This window comes from Micromesistius poutassou (assembly GCF_964030765.1).
Source record: "Micromesistius poutassou genome assembly, chromosome: 5".
NCBI lineage: Eukaryota > Metazoa > Chordata > Actinopteri > Gadiformes > Gadidae > Micromesistius > Micromesistius poutassou.
The window spans coordinates 13,918,939-13,942,452 of record NC_140275.1 but is presented as its reverse complement, the minus strand read 5'-3'; the positions used below and the strand labels follow the sequence as shown (position 1 = coordinate 13,942,452).

At 46.0% G+C, this 23,514-nt stretch overlaps 1 protein-coding gene across 3 annotated transcripts in view; it reads right to left on the bottom strand.

Moving 5' to 3' along the window:
* Window positions 1–1,958: 1,958 nt before the first annotated feature.
* slc20a2 (solute carrier family 20 member 2) overlaps window positions 1,959–23,514 on the bottom strand; it is a 36,512-nt gene continuing 14,956 nt past the window's right edge. For 2 of the 3 annotated variants that reach the window (XM_084468457.1, XM_084468459.1), the window contains exons 2-11: window positions 19,460–20,044; window positions 18,277–18,417; window positions 17,908–17,993; window positions 17,156–17,252; window positions 16,674–16,793; window positions 15,122–15,352; window positions 13,597–14,263; window positions 13,082–13,267; window positions 10,093–10,177; window positions 1,959–6,850 (exon numbers count right to left, since the gene is read on the bottom strand). In XM_084468457.1, coding sequence (XP_084324583.1) covers window positions 6,686–6,850; window positions 10,093–10,177; window positions 13,082–13,267; window positions 13,597–14,263; window positions 15,122–15,352; window positions 16,674–16,793; window positions 17,156–17,252; window positions 17,908–17,993; window positions 18,277–18,417; window positions 19,460–19,748 — 2,067 coding nt within the window. In that variant the 5' untranslated portion in view covers window positions 19,749–20,044 and the 3' untranslated portion in view covers window positions 1,959–6,685. Of the gene's footprint in view, window positions 6,851–9,303; window positions 9,389–10,092; window positions 10,178–13,081; window positions 13,268–13,596; window positions 14,264–15,121; window positions 15,353–16,673; window positions 16,794–17,155; window positions 17,253–17,907; window positions 17,994–18,276; window positions 18,418–19,459; window positions 20,045–23,514 lie in introns of all 3 variants that reach the window. The other variant, XM_084468458.1, reaches the window with a different exon arrangement.

Genomic DNA, 23,514 nt, shown 5'->3' with positions numbered 1-23,514 from the left:
AAAAAAAAAAAAAACAGACGCTGCTGTGTATTTATAGTTATTAATAAAGTAAATGCTTGGTTGGTTGGTTTACCAAAACGTCAGCATGTGCTTAAATCACCCATGTGCCCATTCTTAACCGCACAGTCACCAGACAGGAGAGGTCTCGCTCCACTCGTTACCTCCCCAAGCAAATCTTTAAAAAGGGTGTTGAAAGCCACATCAGTGACCATTCTGCCGCACAAACACACACACACACATGCTCGGACTCTTGGTCGAGTTTGGTTCCAGTCATATCAAGTCCCGATCCCAAAGTCCCTGCCCTGTGACGTATGTATTTGGTCAGGCGACCTTGCTTTGTATCAGCCGTTGGGCACCTTTTTGAATTGCATATTCACTCACGTGTTCATCCTGTATACACTACAAACGCTTAGGAAAAAAAGGCAACTATACACCCAAGGCAGAGGAGAGATCCGTAGTGCGTTAACATAAACCTCCTTCGGTGTGACTGTTTTCAGGCCTTTTATAATATGGAGGAGCAACAACCTGGTTGTGATACAGTAGTTGTTTTTTTCTGTTCATTTTTGTTTTGTTTTTCTTTCTTAAGACCAGATGCTAGTCTCCAGCTTCCTGTGATCTGAAATTAACCCTCTCTCTCCATTGCTCATGAATGCAAAGATAATGAAACATGTGACTTAATGGAGAGAACCCTGTATGCTCTTTCCATTAATTTCTGAGTTTAAAAAAAAGACCTTTGTACGCCTCCACTGCTACCTTAAGAAATGCAATGTTTTTGGCCTGGGACACAAGCCAAATGACAGGGTAAACCTTTCAAGTTGGAGGACAATAAAAACGTTTTGGATGGAAATTAACGAACAATCCAGATTGTATTGAGTCGTTTTTGATTATAAAAGGCTTTATGCCCCACAAAAAACTATTTGAAGAAAATCCCTACACAAACTGAAATAATATTTCTGTATTCTTTACCATAAATTCAAGGGTTGATGATTTAATGTTCTGTATCTGTAATCAAAGCTCTCAAAAGTTATTGGAAAGCGAATACAAATTAAATGTTATGCCAAACTAAAATGCTTAGTACAAAAATTGACAGAACAACCATAACGGATAAGATCAATAAGCTAGATCTTTATACATCTGGAAGCGATACTTGAATATATATTAAACAGAAGCTAACGAAAGTGTGAATTTATGCAAATATACATATGCAGTTGGTATTGGTGCGTCATAATGTAGGCCTGCGACAGTAACGTAGGGTGCACGTGCACCCTACGTGCACATTTAGCAGAGTCAGAGTCAGACCTCGACGTCATGAAATCCTCAGTTGGTTCCAGCTGGTTGCTGGCATCAGCAGATCCATCCATCAGAATCCATCGTGGGATTTTTTTTGTTGGCGATTTTGTTGCCTTTTTGAGAGTGGTCAAGAGAGCTATATTTATGTAAAATCCAAAATAAACTCATATAGCGTATCCTAATCAAAACTCTGTTTTGCCACGTCTTGCGTTAGAAACACTGCCATTGACATTCTTAATTATTAATGCTCCTATACTTCGGAAATGGAGGCAGTCATTGCGATGTGACGACACGATGTAAAAGCCCTATTGACATTTATCTCTAAAAGGCAATCAGACACAGTATGAGCCTATATGAAGAAATTAATGAATAACATTCAGGGCTTCACTGTCAAATATTTTTTATTGTTTATTTTATATTGAAGTCATTTACAATTATTTTTGAGGTTACCTGTCAATCCAATTATGCGAGTTGGTGATTGACAGCTTCTTTCGGGAGAATCAACTCCCTACATCACTTACAAGTTAATTGGTTTGCATTAGGTGACTCCAACACGGGCTATTGCAAGCATAACTTTGGTGGTTGCCCGGTCGACCTGCTAATTAAGGTGAGATGCGACACACCTGTCCTCCACTTAATGAGACTGAATTGAAGGGTAGATGATAAGGGACCCGAATGAAAATAACCTGAAGCATTTTTATATAGGCTAACCTTTTTAGGTTAAAAAAAAAAGTCATAAAAAGCCACACAATCAAAGGGAACCACAAGGACACAATAAATGACTCTACAGCAATAAAGTATTCTTTGTAATTTTAATTCCCATAATTTAATTAGTTTAAATGCAGACATTTCATCACTAAAATTTAAATAAAACATTACAGTACGATATATGCAAATCAGACGAGCTTCAAGATCTTGCTGAAGCCCAGGCAATTTTTTCGACTTTTTATTTTTGTACTTTTTTTTGTTGTTTAAATCTGAGGACTGAACAGGTTAATAGCGAACAGTAAAGAGACAACACAGAGCTGTAAAGCCTGCAGACCAGCCAAGGAGCACATTCTAGAACAAAACATACCAGAATACTAGCTAGAGACAGCACACAACAACCCTGCTAGGTGTTGCTACCTTTTACATGAAGGTCAAAATGGACGCTCCTCCACTACATTGACCACTGTGGTGATCTAGCCACGCGTAATGGAGACACTACCGCGTTTAAAGTGGACACAACCTCAAAGAGATGGAAGTGGCATTGCACCTTCACAAGAAAAAATGCTTTTGTTGCACCTTCAGGAAGAGGGAATTAAAATCAAGGAAGCAATGGCGTGTTCTGCTCCTATACAGTGAACTAAAACAGAGTACGGCTACAGGGCAACAGAAGCATGCCACCTCCTTTACCGGCAGATCCAACCAACCACGTATATACTGATTTACACTTTATGAGTTGGATTATTGGTCTGAGATGCTGTCCCTCGTACTCGATCCATTTTGGCCTATCAGCACTGAGAATGCATGGGAAGAATGACAAGAGCATGTTAGCAAGGGGGGCGTCTGCAGAGCACAGTGATGGATGCATGACCCTGACCATGGTATGGTTTAGAGATAACCCGTCTGGTGGGCGAGTGTCTAGGGAGTGGAGGGGGGCCGAATTGAATCACTACTTTACCCTGACATGTCTGCCACGGAAACCCATGCAGAATATATTCCAATCGATGCATACCTGGTTTTGTTTTCACCATTGTAAGATGGTGGTGGTACAGTGAACCTGAACTAGCACTCGTCGATGAGGTTATATGGCAACAGTTATATGGCATGAATTTAATTCGCAAAGGCTATGTTTAATCGACCGCAAAGTTGAGTCAATCATGAGTTTTCATCATGGGCCCCAACAGCATGCAGGTTTCGTAGCGAGACTAAATTGGCAGGCTGGCTGCTTCACTTTAGGGCCTGTGTCTCTCTGGGTTAGTTAGGTCACCAGGGACGTCAGCCGGCTGTGTTTTACAGCGATGGAAACCCTCAATACCTTCAGCTCCTCCGTTGCATAACTGACCCTCTACCCGGTGACCCTTACAGAAAAGTCGTGAGTTTAACGTGTAAAGATGGATCTCTAACACAGAGTCAATGCATCCTCCACTGGATAACACACTTGCTCTTGAAAAAGAAGAAGAAAAAAGGTATGAGCTTTAAGACTGAGGTCGGCCCTTCGGAAAGATGGGGGGGGGGGGGGGGGGGGGGGGGAACTATGCTGATGGGCGGGGAAACGGATGCTGGTGACAAGGCCTCGTAATGAGCATTCTTTTATCTTGGAAAACAATAAGAAGGCCCAGATGATGATTAAGTCCCACTCTAGGAAGGCATGCCGCCCCAGTCTCACTGCTCATAACCAAAGCAGTATAGGGAAACAAAATTACAAAGTGTTTTCATCTAAAAGTTCAAAAAATAAAAATGGTAATTTCAAAATTCTGATCTATTGGCAACAGACACGTGAGCACAGTCTACAGGTTAATAGAGCCCGCTGGGTTAAGCGCTGCCGCCGCCGCAGCAACGGTTGCCACGGTCGCCCACAATCTTGCCCACACAGTTTGGTTGTTTTCCTAGTGTTGTGGTGACATTCACAGTCTGCAAGAGAGCTGTACCGCGTGTCCTCCGAAAGCTCGCCCAGGTTAAAACTCAGATATGGTAGAAAAATATATATAGTTTTGATGAAATTTTCTCTATTCTCTTCATTATTGAATTGCACCCACACAAACGTGTTAACATGGTATAGTAGCAGTGCAAAGTGACTGGTACCATGATTAGCACTACTACTACAAACAAAAGAAAAACAAGCCAAAGAAAAGTAAGAAACCCCAAAAGAAAAAGCATGTGTCACTACACATACATACACTCTTTCTCTAGACACTTCGGTTATTTTGTCTTGTACTTGGTAATTAATGTTTAATAGTTTCTTTCATTGGCTTCATTAGGCAATTATTTATTTACCCCCCCCACCACCCTCCCCCAGATACTTTACGATATGGTTACGATGTAAACACCACAGCACTTAGTCATTTACCAGTTGTTGTTTTTTCACACAGTAAAACACAATGTTACAAGGCAAGTGGCCACTCAAGCATGGATTTGTTCATCTGGAAGATGGAAAATAACAACAAACAAAAAAAAGAATGAATAAACACACCACAAGCATGACAAACCGAGAACAGAAAAAGCTTTTGACTTCCTTCAGCTACAGGTCACATACCTCTGGGCGCACTGGTGCTGATTAATGCTAACTCCTTGGACCTTAGTGTCGTCCTGGGCTACGTCTAGTCATGTACATCGACACAGGCGCCGTGTTACGCTAACCCAAAGGGATTGTTAGATTCACATGAAAATACGTTAACCTCTTCTATACGTTCATATGCTCCAGGTATCGCTAGCGTAATCACCGGTGACTACACCCGTGAACTTGGGCTCAGCATTTAACCCCAACTTCGGGTCAACCCTGTTTAGGTGTCTGTGGGAAAACGGGATCCAGGCGTCTTGATAGAATGTGGCCTAAAGCGCTCTCGTTGAGAGGAGCATCCTGTTCAAGCTGTACGGCTAAGTCAGGACTAGAGGAAACCTCAGGGCACAACACAGTTCAGGAGATCACAGAGGGCCGTCTCAACCAGTCACCTTTTACACACTAGACGGTATGAATTGGCATCCATCGCTTTACCATTTCGTGTTCTCGTTTCTCGAGTACAAAAGGCATACGTTGATACAGGTCCAAATATATGTCATTTTAAAGACCAAGATCACTATGTGTGTGTGTGTGTTAGTCTGCCTGTAGTGTGAGTGTTTTGGCTACTGTTGTAACTATTCAACTCAACATGAGGATTGGCATTTTGATAAACTGTATATATATTGACAGGTATTGCGGTACACTTTGGCATTGTGTGGCTCACCGCAACAGAATCCTTTCTTGAGCAGGTAGATATGGTTTAGTCCCCTAATACTATTTAACTCCTTGATAATAATTGAAATAGAGAAGAGCTCCAAGATTGGCTACAAAAGACGGTTTGTTGACTCTTATTCATCGAAAGGCAGATCCTATAAAATTTCACTATCAGAGTTGCTTTCAGATCAGATGTTCTTGGCGAGACATGACAGCTGTGATCCAAATCACCAGTAAACCATGTTCAAATTGTGGTCAGTCTGCGCTTTTGACCTAATCTTTGTCTGCCAAGGGCCACGAGCCATGTATATGACATGATAAAGAGGCCCTCCCATGAGAACAAACGAAAAAAATAAACATAATCCCCAGAACTGGTGAAGACAGTATTTACAGTACAAATTACAGTATAATACATCATTAAAAAATATGATATCCATCTTTCAAAAACATACAGGGGCTCTTGTTAAAAATGACTTAGATGCAAAGTAAAACTGCTCTGGTATTGCGTAGAAAATATTTCGTTTTCATCCTACCTGGGGCATTCTCTGTACTGGGTTCAGATAGCGATAGCTTCCTGGCTAGCACGCCGAGGTGAGATGAGGGATGGGCTGACCACACGCCAGTAGGTTATTGCGTTTTCACCGTAAAGCAAGCCGCAGTACAACGATTCACACTCAAAATAATCCCAATATTACAATATTTACAGGTTTTGTTTCGCTTTTTTCCCCCTCCCTCGCTGTCGTTCCCTCTTTTCGCGGTTGCTGGTATTTAAAGAGTAGATTTATTTTGGACCCCGACTGCATTAGGTAAGCAGGCAGTGGTGACAGGCGCAGAGCCTGCAGGAGCTAGTGTGTGTGTGTGTGTGTGTGTGTGTGTGTGTGCCACACAAATGTGCAAAACCAAACTGTTGTTTCTATCATGTGTGTGTATGCGTGTGTTTGGTAATATCTTATAATTCGCCGTGTGTTAGGTCTTATAGGCTCCTCCACGGTGCGTGGCAGAAGTCGGGAAAACTCCTACGTATTTTCTTATGTACAGCAGTTTGATTGCTCAGGTGAAAGTATTGGTTACCCGCGTGCTGACGCAAAAAATAATAAATATATATATAAAAAAAACAAAAGAAATCAAATTGGAAACTCAAAACGAGTCAGATTTCTGGACTACTGAGCCAGGCAGCATGTGAACCAACCCTTCACTAACCCTCCTCCTCCTCCTCCTCCTCATCACCCTCATAATCATCAATCAGACAAAGTCCTATACCCAAACCACTAGCGTCGCACCATTCATTCATCTACCTCAAGGATGCCCCCATTTTGTTTTTAGTTTACCGCAGCTAACCATCATGTCCTATTTTGTAATCATCTTTTCACCCATATTCCACCGAGACAGCGGCACTGTGGTTCTCTTCTGCGCCTCTCTCTCTCTCTTTCTCTCTACCTCGCTCTACCCGGCTCCCCCCCCCCCCCCCCCCTCCACCCCTCAGACGTAGGGCAGGATCCCGTAGACGAACACTGCCATGACGGCGGCGCTGAACAGGCCCGCCACGGGCACCGTGACGAACCAAGCCAGGAAGATGTTCCTGAACAGCCGCCAGTCCACCGCCTTCTTGGAGCGGATCCAGCCCACCGCCACCACCGAGCCCACCTGGCGTCAGGAGAGAGAGAGGACGGTCACGCAGGGCAGCACAAAACAGGGGCGCCACACCTTACCCCGAGACTCTGAGCGATGAGTTGTCCCGGCTTTGACCCTTTTTTTTATTTAGTTTCGTTTTGTTTTTTTCATTTTTGAACTCCAAATGATGATCATAGAAGAACTAGCAAATTATTGAGCTTAATATTTAAATCTAGTATCGATTTAAATAGTATAGTCAATAATAAATATTATTAGTATAGTATCTAATAGTCAGGGAGATGGGGTCACACCGATGGGAATTATTATGGGGGACAAAGCCTGAAGATCTCATTGACTCTTAATGCCACTTCTAACCACTTCTTGGTTAGGTCAATCACAGCCTATGTCAGTGTCTAATGTTAATACGATGAGGTCTGAGGTCTGACGATGAGTGTTTCAGTTTTAACTGTCATGAAAGTGAACAGAACTTTTACCAAAAATGTAGACAAAACATCTGAAAACTACAGAAGTCAGACCACATTGCATTTATCACCACTCACCTTATTTCAGAATTGTACATCAAATAAATCATGCATTAGGAAATCATACCAGAATGAAATACTCTTGTCCTTTGCGGACCCAAGTGTGTTGGAGTGGCAGCTCCAACGTCATGTGACCAGCATGAGCAGTGACTGGTTATAGCACGGGGGAGGTGGGGGTCTCTGGGACCATCTGTTTGTTCTTATAAGGCCAGGGTAACCGAACACGCCTTGTGTCTCGACGCGGCTAATTCTGGACGCACTGGTCGAGACGGCCTGTTCACGGCCGCCAGAGCCCTACTCTTCCTCGAGCCCAAAGCTAAATCGGGTCCTGGAATAACAAAATACAGCTCTTCATTAAAACAGAGGTATTTATTGGCTGTTGGCCAACGCCAGAGGTCTGCATGTTCTGCTCTCAGATAGTGTGGGGCCACTTCAATAGGGCTTCTAAATAGATACTCTGAAATAGCCAATTTTACATATTGTTGTGTTACCAACCCTCAATCTCATGGTAATAGAATGTAATCTTTTGTAATTGAACTCTGCGAATGAAAAAATGTGTGGCATTCTGGGCATGCATCTTAGTGATTGAATTTGCTGTGGCCTTTAACCGTAAGTTATTCAATATCCCTCATAAACAACCAGTCACTGTTCATCACCACACCCCATACACGCATCACCATGTCTGGACATCCATTCAGTTTCCACTCCACTGAAATGAACCAAACCGGAATGCTGGGTTTGAACGGTCATTTTCAGCTGAACGGGCTGGAAACTGAATGTATGTGCACTTGTTAACAACCACACACCTGGGGTAAAACAGAGGTTGTCGACTTAAATGTTTTAAAATTACGATTTCTTAAATCAGCCTTGTGTGTCGGACAACCTCTGCGCTCTCCAAGTCACAATCACCACCATAAGTGATTAATCAGCAGATTTAGCATATAGGCATAACTTATGATTATTGAGTTTTAGAGGAAGAGTTTTGGGCAGGAAAGAAGGGAAGGGTGAAATAAAACAAAAAAATCTAAAATAAAAGATTTGATTCAAATCATATGTCCGTTTTGGTTCTCGTGCAGCTTTTACTCAGGGCAGCATAACCCTAACCCCTTAATTCAATAACCAAAACCAAAATGTACACTTCACTCAAAATATTGTGTTTTAAAAATAGTGTTGTTTATTTCTATATGCTCTGCACCAATAAAACAGGCAATACTTTATACTAATAAGTCATGTCTTCAAAGACTGGCAGACTGTTTGAAGGACGTGTGCGAAACTCGCATTTGTATAAAACATTATATATAGTATATTGTATATAGTATATAGTATATATATATAGTATGTTTATCTTTATTCTAAAAGTTTTTTATTATATTTTATTTTCAAATTGGTAAATTTTATTTGTATATATATAATCTTGTTTCGCACTCTCTTGTCCCACTGTACTGCTAGTCACTTGCAAATTTCTCCTAAGGGGGATTAATAAAGCACTATCTTATCTTATCTTATTATTTACATTGTTTAGTCATTCTGAACGAGGCTGCTTACAGAGTTATTTAAAGTATTTTACAGGCACATTCAAGTGGCTACTCAGCTTGGAGGACGTTTCTGAACAGGACATGCTGAACTTCAGACATTCTCCACAGGCACTAGTGGTGGTAGTATTATTTGGTTCAACATTTGCTGATGTTTGCTCTGCGTGGGCAGGTTTCCCTTTTAACCTCCCTAATCTCTGATTGCAGGGGGACCCTGACAGGAGGAGAGGGGCCTCTGACAGAAAAAGTGCACGAGAGGTCAAAACTGTGAGACCGGGGAGTTATTGTGATTGGCTCAGTTTTGTTGGACTGTTAAAACAATAAAATTCAAATGATTAAAACAGGAAGAGCGAGGATGTAATAGAGCATGGAGAGGGCTCTCTAAAAGGCTCTGCTACCACGACACTGATACCTTGCAATGGGTGGAGCTTATGGGGCAGCCCACATTTGATGCAACAAGCACTGTTAGCGCACTCATTACTTCAATGCAAAATCCGCTGTGAACACAGATGGGGAGGAGGGGGAGGGAGAGACAGAGGGGAAGGAGGGAGAAAGAGAGAGAGAGAGAGAGAGAGAGAGAGAGAGAGAGAAAAACAGAGGTGTGGGGTAAAACAGTGCGAGAAACAAAAAGTAGTGAGCCGAGAGAGATGGAGGGGTTGGTCGTAGGGAAGGACTTGCAGCCAAACACAGTGGGGGGGGGGGGGGGGGCGGTGGTGGGGGGCCACACACCAGACCATGCCGTCGTTCTGAGAGGGGTGGGGGGGTATGGAATACACAACAGAGCTTGGAGGAGATTAAACAAGAGGAAAACACGACAGGTTGATGGGGTTGGGTCGGGACAAGCCGACAGTGAGGGGGGGGGGGGGGGTGGGGGGGGGTCCACGACTTGTCCCGATCGGGGTTCTGTTGCTCCTGTAAAGTTCAGGGGAGAGGGATCGCACACTGCTGCCCTTCCCCCTAGGGACACGGCTTCAGTCTGATATTGTCCTCATAACGTCGATCAGAGGCTGGATAGCTTTGTCTTGCTGGTCACTGTGGTCCCAAAATCGATGGCCCAAATCGTGCCATCGATGTAGACTGACTTCAGCCTGTGTGCCCTGGGGGTGGCGGGGCAGTGTGCATACCCTGACCCCTGGATACGCCAGCTGTGGGGCGGGGGGCCCGAGAGGACCAGTGGGGTGGTCTCTCCTCACAGTCATACCTTGCAGTGCGTCGTACTGACAGGGATTCCGATATTGGAAGCCAACACGACAGTGAGTGCAGAAGCCAGCTCAATAGTAAACCCGCTGTGGAGGAAGGTAGGAGTGAGAGAGACAGAGAGACAGGGAGAGAGAGGGAGAGAGAGAGAGAAAGAGAGAGAGAGAGAGAGAGAGAGACATTCTTCGTTTATAAGAAGGTTTGAGATTGACTCGTTTGGACGCCGAGCTCCAACCATCGCCTCACAGCGTGCATCACTTACCATGTACTGAAGAGGCTGACGTCAGCCTGTGTGCAAACACACACACACACACACACACACACACACACACACTCAGGCACACAGACACAGTCTGCGGTGTGTACGCACAACATGCAAAAACACACAAAAGCATGTGACACAAACACACACACACGTTAGCACACACATCTCTTGAACAAACCGACGCTATACACGCTATACATAGTTCTAGTCTGTATCCATAACGACCACATTCAGTGTTTCCCATACATAGACCAATGTGTGGCGCAGCGCCACAGATTCAACAATGAGCGCCACAAATTGATTCTGCTTTTCTTCACGGGCGAAGCTGCATTACAGGGGGGGGCGGAAGAAAAAAACACGAGAAAAAAAATGATCAGGCGCATTTTCTATTATCGATAATACCCCCCCTCCCCAAATCACAGCATACAGCACCTTATTGGGGTTTGGGTGGTGTACAATTTGTCAAACCGCTACCCACACAGATCCATAGCGGTATATCAATCCTTACCACCAGATGGCGCGCACGTGTCCAGAACAGAGCTGCTGACATGAGATGAAGATAAATGTAATGTTTTTGGATGTTAATGTATGTGGATGGTAACGATTTTGCCAACACAGCACATCCCACAACAATCGATTCCATTCCCCAACAACTCTGTCCTTTCTCAAAACCGGAACTCTTGCAAAAAGCTTCATAGATCAAAAACGTGATCTAAGTGTTGGTGGACATTGACCATGGTATTATAGCTATTCTAGCTTTTGCACTTGTTTCTTTGGAGCATCCTATGGAAGTTTGACTCCTATTTGGCAAACCACCTCACTTTTGCTCGCCATTGATTTTGTGTTGGTTATCAGGCCTTACACCTTAGAAACTCCCCCTCGACCCAAGCAAGCAGGTGATGTTCATCAAGCAAAGCCAAGTCTGGCAAGTCAACCACAGCGATCTGTCGCTGTGTTGGCCAATCAATAATGAGAAAACAAACAGGTGTTTGAAGATGATTATCCATCTTATCTCATGGTCCTGCCAGTGAACCATGTCAACAGGGGGTTTGGTATTTAACAACGTGTATTTAACACCAGACACAAGCTATCCCACAGTTCTGTTATGCACCCTGTTTTTCCTCCAGGCCCAGACACAGAGAGCGACAGAGACAGAGAAAGAAAGGGCAACAGAGAGAGAGACGCAGAGACAGACAGGCAGGTAGAGAGAGAGAAAGAGGGGAAGTGATAGAGAGACAGAGAGCGAGGAGAGGCAGACAGAGAGAGAGAGAGCGAGACAGAGAGAACAACCGAGTCATAGAGGGGCCGACAGAGGGAGAGGGAGAAAGAGGAGAACTACAGCGTCAGGATGAAAAATGCAAGTGGACAGTTGAGGAGGGGGAGTTTGCGGGGCACAGCGGATTCCTCTTTGTGTCCTGGAAACAGGCTGAGAGGGTGATGGAGAGCGTGAAGCCACAAGAAAGGAAGGAAGCCAGGGAGGACAGGGGGAAGGAACCGGTCGTAATGGCAAAATAAAGAGCAGCCGAGGAAGGAAGAGTGGAGGAGAGAAAAGGAAAGTGATGGTGTGGAGCGTGAGAAAGACAGCCGGGCAGAGAGGGATAAAGGAGGGTACGATTTAGTGGCAACACGCCTACAAGACGGAGAGAAAAAGGAAGGGGCATTGAGGGGAGGGAAACCAAACCGCTCGGATCAGGGGGAAAAAGCAAACATGCCGGTGGGTGAGGGAATTAGTCGAGAACGGTGAATGAAAAGGAGAAAATAAGAAGCGAGTGTGGTTGGGTGGAGAAATAAAAGAAAAAACAAGGGAAGAAGGGAGTGAGAGCGAGGAGATGCTGTTGGCGTTCTTCCCTGTGGTCGGGGACAAGAGGCCAGGGCTCGTGCTCTCCCTGCCAAACAACTTCCACACTCCCACTGTGATCTGTTCCTGTCAAGCCACAGGGTTCTGTCTTTCTGGCCCGCAAACCCATCCACCCAACAGCACAACACACACATCAAACACACACACACACACACACACACACACACAAGACGGCTTCATGCTGTATGCGATCAACACTGAAGAAGACACGCACTTGTGCATACGTGTGTGTGTGTTGGTGCATCACCTCCCCTGCTGGCGTGTGTGGGGCAATACCATGACAGGGTAGAAACTGAGATGGCCAGGGATCGATAAGAGGCCTTGGGACCGAGTGGTTCAGCATGTGTGAGCGGACGTGTGGTAAATTGAGTTTAGTGTCAGCTAACTACGTAGGGCGGAAGAGCCATCCCTAGGGGCCATTGTCTGGATGAGACCAAACAGCTATTGGGCTATTTATGAAGGGGTTGTTCTATAAAAAGCAAGAGCATGTGTATTAATCACATTTCTGTGATTATTCCTGATTTATATAATTTTTACAAACATAGTTTTTGTATATAGTTTTTACGAACACCAGGTTTGCATTGATAGATGGCAATAAAAATATATATATTAAAAATATATATATATATTCCTAAGGATGGGTTTTGGTCTTTAATGTATGTAGGATCTTACTTCACACTATGTGACATTACAAAACAGGACCATGCCATTATTTACAATGCTCAAGGGATTCACCAACTGTGCAGAATCCTCTTACATGTAGAAACATGCACAGGTAGCTGCTTCTATAGGGGCTATACGGGGAGCGTGTGAACTAGCAGGCAATGTTCTCATGTTAGACACACACACACACACACACAGCAGCTTTACCTTGAGGGAGTGATGGGGGTCAGGTCTTTCCCCATGGTCTGGATCACGCGGCGCCCCCACACCCACAGGCCAGCACAGATGCCCAGGCCCCCGTAGAAGAGCAGCCATATGGGGGTTGCGGCGTCCTGCATCACGCCACCCTGGTCGTAGATCATCCACAGTGCCACCAGTGGCCCGATGGCGTTACTGCGGAGAGGAGATGGGGGTGGGGGTGGGGGACACTTGATATGATTTCACTGCTCTATCCATTTGTCTGCTCTATGGAGCAGCTCTATTGTACATAGACATATTGTGGTTCATAATATTAAACATAATAAACCCTCTAGTTACAATCAGACTATGGGAGTCATTTGCGGAGGCAGAATATCTCAGAATATCTCTTAAAACGTCTCCGACTGCACTGCGGTGACGTGAAGCATCACGTCACCGGCTTGAGACGCATCAACGGCCGGCTGAGACGGCTGAGACACCGGGGCTCCTCGTCGCCGCCGGCGGGGGGGGGGGGGGGGGCGCACCTGACGTCGTTGCCGCCGTGCGCGAAGGAGCCGAAGCAGGCGGTGAGGATCTGCAGGAAGTGGAAGAGCAGGAACACCTCGGCCTTGTCCTTCTCGTCGGGCTCCTCCTCCACGTCGTCCAGGGGCACCGGCCCCGGCGGGCCGCCGCCGCCGCCGCCGCCGGCCTCCTCCGGGCCGCCCTCCAGCTCCGTGGCCAGCTTCATCTCCACGCCGCCCTCCTCCGCCTCGATCTCCGCCTCCGCCACCGCGTTGCAGTACGACGAGTAGCTGTCGTAGCGCACGCGCTTCTTGGAGTACGACACGCTGTTGCTGCGCCCGCCACCCCCGTTGCTGCCGCCCTCGCCCACCAGCTTCTCGTTGTCCTCGCGGGACTCGGAGCGCGGCGTGGGCTGCACGGGCATGCCGCAGATGGCCGCCGTGTAGCAGGTGTAGCTGTTGTTGCGGCGCAGCAGGCGGTAGTTGTTGTCGGCGGGCGCGGCGCCGGCGCGCTCGCCGTCGTCCAGGCGCCCCAGGTGGATCTTGTGCAGCAGGTCCTTGTACAGGCCCGAGTCCTTGTGCACCGTGTGGTACACCTGGCCGTCGCTGCGCATGTGGCCGCTGTCGAAGCTGAAGGCGCCGTTGGAGATGGGCGACTTGAGGCAGCCGTTGGTCATGGAGTGGGTCCGGCCTGCGCGAGGGGAGACGGACACGGAGAGAGAGAGGCAGAGAGACAGAGGCAGAGAGACAGAGGCAGAGAGACAGAGGCAGAGAGACAGAGGCAGAGAGACAGAGGCAAAGATATTAAAGATATTATTTATTTGCCTGAGATACACTTTTGAGTATTAAGAATGATGGGTGGTGTGCTGTATTGGCAAAATCGTTGCCTTCCCCATACTAAAAGACCAAAAGGGTTAAATTTTTCTTTATCTATTGATAGATGTGTTGTCTCTCACGCTTTATTAAACATCGCTTAATGTGCCCCAGGCCATATAACATGTTATGTTTTATTGTGTGCAGCTGCGTCATGGAATCTTTGCTATTTGGGGTGAAACATTAAAACACCGGTACAATTTGTTATTTGACTAAATTTCAAAGCGGTTTTGAAAACTGTACACTGGCGCCAACCCTTAGATTCCTGCTATACTTTCAAGAAAGAAAAAGCCATACGCCTACATCCTCAACCTTCAGCCACAAAGAACAAGTCAGACAACAGCTCCAACTCTTTTCAAGCGTTTTTCCCTCTATTTGAAATGCTGTGTTGCGGGGCCATCAGCACGGCGGCACCTCACCGCTACAGCTGCTCCACAGGGAGAGACACAAACCGGCTCTTTGTCGGGGAAAAAAAATAAATAAAAAATCGCTGCACAAAGACTGACAACACCCTTCATGAGAGAAAGGGGTGAGTTGAGGCTAGCGTTTGCCCTCGAGAATTACAGCTTGTTTTTCAGTGTGGACGGGGACCTCGAGTCCTCCGTACCGAAGTGAATATAAGGCAGCGCTTCCCAGGCCTACCTTAAAGAAACAGAGCCCTCTGAGCAGCGCTTACCGTACACCCTGCCGTTGGGCAGCACGGTGCCCCCGTTGGCCAGGCTGTTCAGCTCCCCGGTGGAGTCACGGGTGCCTCTCTCGCTGCCTGCAGTGAGCGGCACCACCGCCTCGTCCGTGCCCTTCGCCCCCGGCAGCTCCTTGAACACGGGACTCTCCTCCTCCTCCTCGGGGATCTTGTCCAGACTCTCGTCCGAGATGCGGGAGAGGGCCTGCTCCTTCTTCAGACGACCTGCGGGGCGCGCTCGGAGGGGTTAGCTGGTGGGCAGACCCTCCTCAAAAGCAACCGAATAAGCGTGTGGGTAACCACTACCGATCCAGAAAACATTTTTTCCCACAACATTGATCTCCTTTAGGTTTAGGATCTACATTCTTTACATGGCAAACTTGCGTTGTTGTTTTTTTTTTACGATGAGCAAGGAGTGTAGTAAGTAAACAAAGCCTGAAAGGGAGGAAGTTTATCAGCTGAACTCAAGTGATAAAATTCCAGCATTGACAGATCCAGCCGACCACTACCTACTAACAATGGAGACACCTTTGACATACACCTTTGACTCAGGTTTTTATGGTTGAGAAATCGCTGCAGGTCAATTGCCTTTGTGAAGCTGAATAATGAAAACCACCCCTCCCCTCTCCAACATGTGATTGGATTAGATAGATCTTAGATAGCACTTTGCTTGTAAACGATGTAACTCATACACCTGGATAAATCAGATTTACCGCATGACTTCAGAGTACTGCACCAATGAATACTCATCCATCTAAAAATATAACAAGTCAGCATCTAAACTATGACTGTTCTCCAAGTTATTTTTATTTGAATCAGCCAGAAAATACAATCTGAAGGAAGCATTCATCCAAGTACAGGCAAAAGTTTATAAAAAATTTAAATTGTGTAAAGTTTTATCATCTTCCAAACAGTATACACATAACCAGTTTTGCCATGTCACACTAAACACAACGGGCTAGTATTATGGGAGCAGTCAGGTTCAGCTCACGACATGCTGAATGCTTATTACCCCTCTATTGACTGAGCAGTTCAACTAATGAGCCATGCTCTAAAAGTCTCTTGACTTCTTGACTCCAACAGGACACGTTTAAACTTCTGTGTTCATAAAAACATGCGTGATGAAGCTGCTTAGTGCAGAACCTAGACTATGAGAACCTAGACACATACACTCATGAGCAAAATGTCTTTCCACTATAGCAGGTAAAAAGACAACATTTGTACTAGACCCTGCATCTCTTTGTTTGTTGTCTTGTGTTTGCAATGTCTCACATGTCTTCCTCCACACACGCTATTCCCGACGGAAAATTCCACTCCTTTCAAGTTCTATTGAAATGCTTGTGAGTGGGAAAAGGAGTGTCCACACATCCCCCGCCATCTCGGAGAGTACAAAGCAGAGAGGACAGGGTGTGCCGAGGCTGGGAGTCTTGAGGGGAGGGGTGTCGTCGACTCACAGGGCCGAGCCCTGGGAACCTTGTGGTCGAAGACGGGGCCCGCCAATGAGCCCTACCCAAAGGTACACATACTTGACATTTCACAGACATACCTGCTATCTTTCTCCTCATCCAGGGACAGACGAAGAACCACACCACCCCAGCGCAGACCACCGACCCGGCCAGGGTGATTAGAAATATGGCCCAGACCGGTAACAGCTCCAGCCCTAGCACTGGAACAAACAAACACAGAATGGTTATATATATATATATATATTTATTTATTTATTTGTTTTTTACACATGAGTCTTTTGTTGTATAATTAAGTATTGTGTACTGTGTATATGTACTATGTTTGAAAGTGCACACCAGTGGTGAACTTAATTTCCTCTTTGAGGAATATCTCCATCTATCTCTCCATCTATGCACACATACACTTTGATCAGTGGCATGCGCAGACTCATTTAGAAGGGGTGGCTTAGGAGTGCCACCGAATAACCGGCCCACAACTCCTTTTGCAAAGCAGTGTGTACCTCACAAGGGACGGAGACATACACAGAGACGGATGGAGAGAGAGAGAGAGAGCGTTGCTTACGAGGAGCTCCGGTGTACATGATGGAGAAGGTGTTTATCCCGATTGTAGTGGCGTAGAAGAGGGGCAGCGCCCGCAGGCCATTGGGGACAGAGTCAACCTGGGGACAGAGCATACACACCCAGGGTTAAAGTCCCCTTAAGCCAAGCTAGCCCCAGCTAACCCCCTGGCATGCATGCCACTTCTTTGGAAGGCTGTGCATTATTAATGGTTAATCTGCATTATCCTGTGAGAGGCAACAAGGAAACATTTCTTAATAGCATACTACTATGTATGGGGTGACCCTGACCTGACTTTGACCTGGCTATAAAGCCAATTCTGTCATGCACATAAAGTAGCAAATAAAACCCAACCTCAAGATGATCTGCAACACTCCTCTCTTCCGGATCATTTAGAGGGCCTTTCCCCGTTACATAACCACATCTACTGGTGTTGCCAAATCAAAATTGAATTTTATCTGTGGCTGTAAAGCCTTTGGATAATCTGTCTATGTCAGGAAATAAATGTCTGAAGCGTAGTGTGAATTTGTGCCAGATAACCAATGCTATGCAGTGTAGGAGTCTTCGACATCACACAAATGAAAAGAGTGAATGTTTTGATTAAAAAACGATTTCCAGATTTGTCAACTAAATTACAGTGACATTGCATAATAATTACATGGCTTAAAAATGACACCAGGCACCTCCCAGGTGCAGATGCTGATATAAGCTCATTGCAATATGTTCACAAATTGGTCACACTGTAAGTCAGCCCACCTTGTTCAGAATGAAGTGTCTGATGAGGAGGAAGAGGAGTCCGGACATCAGCCCAGAGAGGAGGGGAGAGATGAACCAAGAGGACACTAGAATAGAGGAAACATGGCTTGATGAGAACACACATACATACATACACACACACACACACACACACACACACACAACCACAAACAACTAGGTCAGGTTAAGGAGAAACATTGCAAATTATTTTTCAGATACACACATGCAATATAAATCATGCATGTTAATATAAGCATGGGACTATTAGAAGTGCACAAACTCACGCACGTTTTTCACACGCACACACACACATACACACACACACACACACACACACACACACACACACACATAAACACACTACATTACCAATGTAAACAAGCTGCATCCACTGTACGCCCTTGGCTCCTATGGCGACCATGGAGAAGCCGATGGTGGAGCCAACAATGCAATGGGTCCCCGAGATGGGCAGTTTGAGGAAGGAGGCGATGAGCTGCCAGGCGGCTGAGCCTGTGGACACACAACAGAGGCATTCATCCACAGCTTGGATCTGGCTTGAGTCCTCCAAAAGCGCAACCAGCAGAGTGGGCTCACTCTGCTGTTGACAAACAATGGAGGACGCAGGAACGTGAGAGGAGCAGGTCCGCTCTACATTAAAACGGCATGCATCTCTTGGATGTCACACGTCGTGGTGGAAGTTGAACCCTGCCGAGGCCCTCACCCTACGGAGGTCCAGACACTCACACCCGGGTGATGACAAACAATGGAGGAAAGGGAAGTGCAGGAGGAGGGTCCCAATGCCGCGCATGTACAATGCAGCAACTAAATATACCGGAGGTCCACCGATTAATTGGCTGATTAATCAGCGACGATAGAGGTCATGTTACAAACTATGGTGGTTGGTGGAACTTGGGTCCGAAGGCGGCCGATTGCTGCGCAGCCTCCACTGGTCACACAGGAAAGTGCATCACTGTTTTGCATGGAGGCTCAGAACACGAAGTCAAGGTAATTTCATTGTATGCCTGAGGACATGTTTTGGGTAGTTGTTGACCTGACCGGGAGAGAGGGCGGCCCTTAAATTAAGTTTACTACATCAGAGATATCGAAAGAAATACTCTGTGGGCTAAACGTTGGGGTCCTAGGGTAAACATTGGAATAGCTGACTAGCTTGGGCGCGAACATCGAAATCAACAGCTATCCAGAACGAGCTCCGAAACATCAGCGTCAACAAAAAAACACCCACAACAACAACTTGGTAAAACACCAAATCCCCAAATCAAAATGGTTGAAAAGCGTTGATGTGTTAAAGGAAACCCTTAAATTCCGTCGGACGAGTCATTCTTGTCAGTTATGTCCACTTTATGAAGTTATGTCAACTTAAATAAATGACTCCCCTCCACTGAGTCACCAAACAGATACTTTCAGTGTCCGTGAGCTACTAAGAGTGTAAAAACCAGCGCAGACACTTCAACACCATTCCTCTCGAGGGGGGGAGGAGGCAGAGCCAAAGTGCAGCCGCGTTAAGAGGGCAGGGGGCGAGTTCCAAACTTACCGACCATGGCGCTGACCTCCCCCGCCATCAGCACGGGCACCGTCTCGTTGTACAGGTTCACGTCGATGATGCCCTTCCGTATGGTCTCGCCCACCTTGGCCCCCAGCAGCATGGAGCCCAGCGTCTCGAAGATGGACGCCAGGATGCAGGCCTGCTTCAGCGTCACCACGCCGGAGCCCACCGCCGTGCCGAACGAGTTGGCCACGTCGTTGGCCCCCACGGAGAACGCCAGGATGAAGGCTATGACGAATCCGAGGATGACCATCCACAGGTACGGTTCCATATCCATCTTGACTGCGTTTTTTTTTTTTCTCACTCCACACACTCAATTAAAAATAAGTCGAGGCTCTGTTTAGTGGTAAACCGAGGTGCTTCGTGCGCTTGACTTTTCCTGCCGAGGAGGCGGAGCGCTCAGACACTCGCTATTTGTGTTCGTCCCCTGTGTGTGTGAAGAGTCGAAGGGGAGAAGCACAGTTGCTAACTGAGCGTCTGGAGCTCAGTCCAGTGAGTGGAGACTAGTGACGTTGGCTGCGAGGAGCATTCCATAGCTTATTGCTGGGACAGACAGTCTGCGCGTTCCTTCACCTGCCAGGGACAAAACGTGCAAAGTTAGTTTGATGATCAATGATCAATCACTTGCCTTTGCAGGACCTTAAACATTCACCATGCACGAGCCCCATTCAGACTCCCTTGATGCCCAATACGTCGCTGTTTGTGTAAGGATCTGAATAGATGGGGATGCTACACACTCTTAAAACCTTTGCGATAAACAGATCATTAGACCATATGTTAGATGGTTGGCTATGGGGGAGAGCAGCTGTATCTGTGCTATCAAATGTAGCACAGACGCCAACGCGTGGATGCACACAGAGCTGTTCATGTATGAGGAAGCAGTCAATTATAGCTTAATGCTTTTACATACACTTAATAAAACCCATCTAAAATGGTTGGATATTAATGTAAATGTGTGTGGTAGCCGTTTTAACCATTTCAATGAGCCACTGAGACAGCGACACTGTGATCAAGTGGTGCGATAGGATAAAAATAATAATTGCCCACAAAACCTCTGGGTGACTTCAGAGAGATAACGAGATAGTTTTGATCAGAGACAGGCAGAGAGAATCAAATCTGTAGCGCAAGAGTGAAGATAGCCACAATAGAAAATCATAGTACACACTGCACTTCACAGGAATCAGATCAGGCCTTTCGGAAAGGCTTACTGGGGCTATAAAAAGACCACTGTGAACAGAGTTCATGTGGGTGAAGCCCACGGAATTTGAGCAGACTGTTAACACCTTCCCGCCCCCTTCAGCACCATCATGGAGCAGAGGTGAGGTGGGCTGGGGCCACCGGCCCCTTTCTCAGGTGTGTCAGACATCCAGATAACCCCCCCTGAAACAGGCTGCCTGGTTCACTATATAAGAAGACAAGCCATTCCTGCTGTCCCTTTTCTTCAAACCTACTTCAAGCCTGCCTATGCACTTCTTACCCTGAAAATTCTGGAATTACCAAGCAACCAAGTGTATATTATTTGTTTATAATAAGTGTGTGACATCAAGTTAGAGCCATTTATGTTATTATTACAAAAACAAATGACTAAGAGTAAGAAATAATGTAATCTCTGAAAACAGCTTCTCTCTTCCGGAGTGTGATGAGGAAGGAGGAAGGAGGAAGGAGGAATAGCAGTAGCACAACACAGGTTCTATTAAAACCTTAATAGTGCCTAATGTCATCTTTATGTTACCATTTCATTTGGAAAACATCAGCAGATAATAATCATAACCCTATCATAACAATTACAAATGGGGCAAAATAACCACAATGAACTGTTCAAAATGACTAATCAACCAATAATATCCAGTCAACAAGCCAATTTTATTACAAAAAGGAAATTACTTTCATGGTTCCCTCCAACTTAGCAAGAAGAGTCTAAAGTTTAAAGTAATAAACTACTTGATTAAGTTATATCCAAGAGATAGATAGATAGATAGATAATAGATAATAGATAATATACATATTTGTCAGACAGGTCTGAAATTTGTTTTGCGTCCATTTGGTTGCTCCACTGTGACTTAACACATACATGTAACATTAATTAAAAGAGCCTGTGAATGGACCAGGATTAGCATCAGGGTTAAACACAAACCCTGTTTCACATGAAAAAGGTCAAGTGGGATCGACAGCACACACCCGAAACCCTCATCCCAAGATCCACTAGCTTGACCTGGAACAGTTCTAGGGCTCCTCCTCTTTAACCTGTTCCAGGTGATCAAAAGCCACCATATTTATATTAGAGTTATTTTCCCTTGGTAGAGTTAGCGTGCTGTTGCTCATGAGGGGGAGGTATTAACGGTGAACAGCTTTGAGGCCAGACTGCAACATTCTCGGGGCATTAACTGATGCCGTGCTCCTGCCTTCTCTCCCAGCACGTGAGGTCCGGACTGTTCCCTTTCTAAACAGCTTCGGGCCAGTTCCAGCTCCCTCCTCTGTACGACATGAGATCCATCTGGAACAGCTGAGGTCGCACAGACCTGACCTCTATGCAGCTAGCCTTTGGCCAAGCACCGCATGCACGCGCACGCACGCGTACGCACGCGCACACACGCACGCACGCACGCACGCACAAAACACACACACACGTACGCACGCACGCAACACACACACACACACACACACACACACACACACACACACACACACACACACACACACACACACAAACACAAACACACACACACCAGCCAGGGCAGGATTTAATTCAGTCGGTGTCAAGAGGGCAATTATTCATGTGTATTCCAGGGATGCTATATTTTCATGTATAGACTACTAATAGACTTTTATAGCCATTTTGACAGAACTCCGGTTGTGTCTGGAAAACATTGCAGATAGAAGGTTCACTTACAACGGTAGGATGTCGTGTCTCTTCAGAAGGCTGTCAATACCGATGAAGGTTATAAATTGACAGCACAAGGTGATGATTTCACCATGTCCGCTTAAAAGCAACTGCAAAAATCCTTTATGTGGGAAATACTAGCCGTATAAATAAAACACTCAAGCATCTGATTTTGGCTCCCCTACTGCCTAAACACAGAATGACACTGTGAAAATCACTTTGCCGCTAAAGCCCTGGCTGTTAAAATACACCATGACAGCAAGGTCATACTGCGTAGAGCGTTGAAAAGGTGGACATGGATGGCAGTGGGGAAAGTGTGTGTGTGGGTTGGGGCGGCTGGAGCAGTCCAAGACCTTGATCATTGCAGTAATCTTCTATAAAGGGAAACCTGACATGACAGCTGTGGCCCGAACGCAGCCAGCCAGTGCTACGATGACACACGCAGGTTCGCTCGCATGCCATCACTTTGTTCCATTCACACTGTTCCTGAAATGTTTTTTTTCCTCCCCCTGCCGGCTTACGTGTTTGTGTTTAATGTGTGTGGGTTGATTTGGTTCCAAGTGAACGACTTATGTCGTAGTTGTGACATAACTTGGCTTGCAGTCGGGACGTGTTATTATTCTGTGCGTGGAAATGTGCGATGATGAGGATGCTGGGTGTCCAAGGTTAGAAATAAACCCTGTGCAACCACCTGGGCAAACAAAAGGCTTTTACCAGAGCATTTCACTGTGATGTTGTTGCCATAATTAGCTATTTATGCAATAGGTCAGATTAATTCGATTCAATTCAACTGAAAGACCAATTCAGCTCAGCTCATTTTTATACAGATTTGAGGAAACACAAAAAACAAGCATATAGTTCATGCTATGAATGACAATTAGCATTTTGGAAAATGGGATATTCAACAATGACCTCCTCCCACATCCCTGGAGGCAGACACCCTTTTACCGTAACCGTTAATTAATGTAGCAGAGATGCCACTGCACCACTGCCTCAGCTGGTGCACACTGCCTTGTCACGATCAACAGTCTGCATTGACACGCAGCTCCACAACCCGATGCCTCACAGTCCTCCCCCCTGCCTTCAAACTTTCCCTCCTGTCCTCCCAGCCCTTCCTTCTCCAGAACACATCCAACCCATCCCAGGGCACGCTAAGCACATA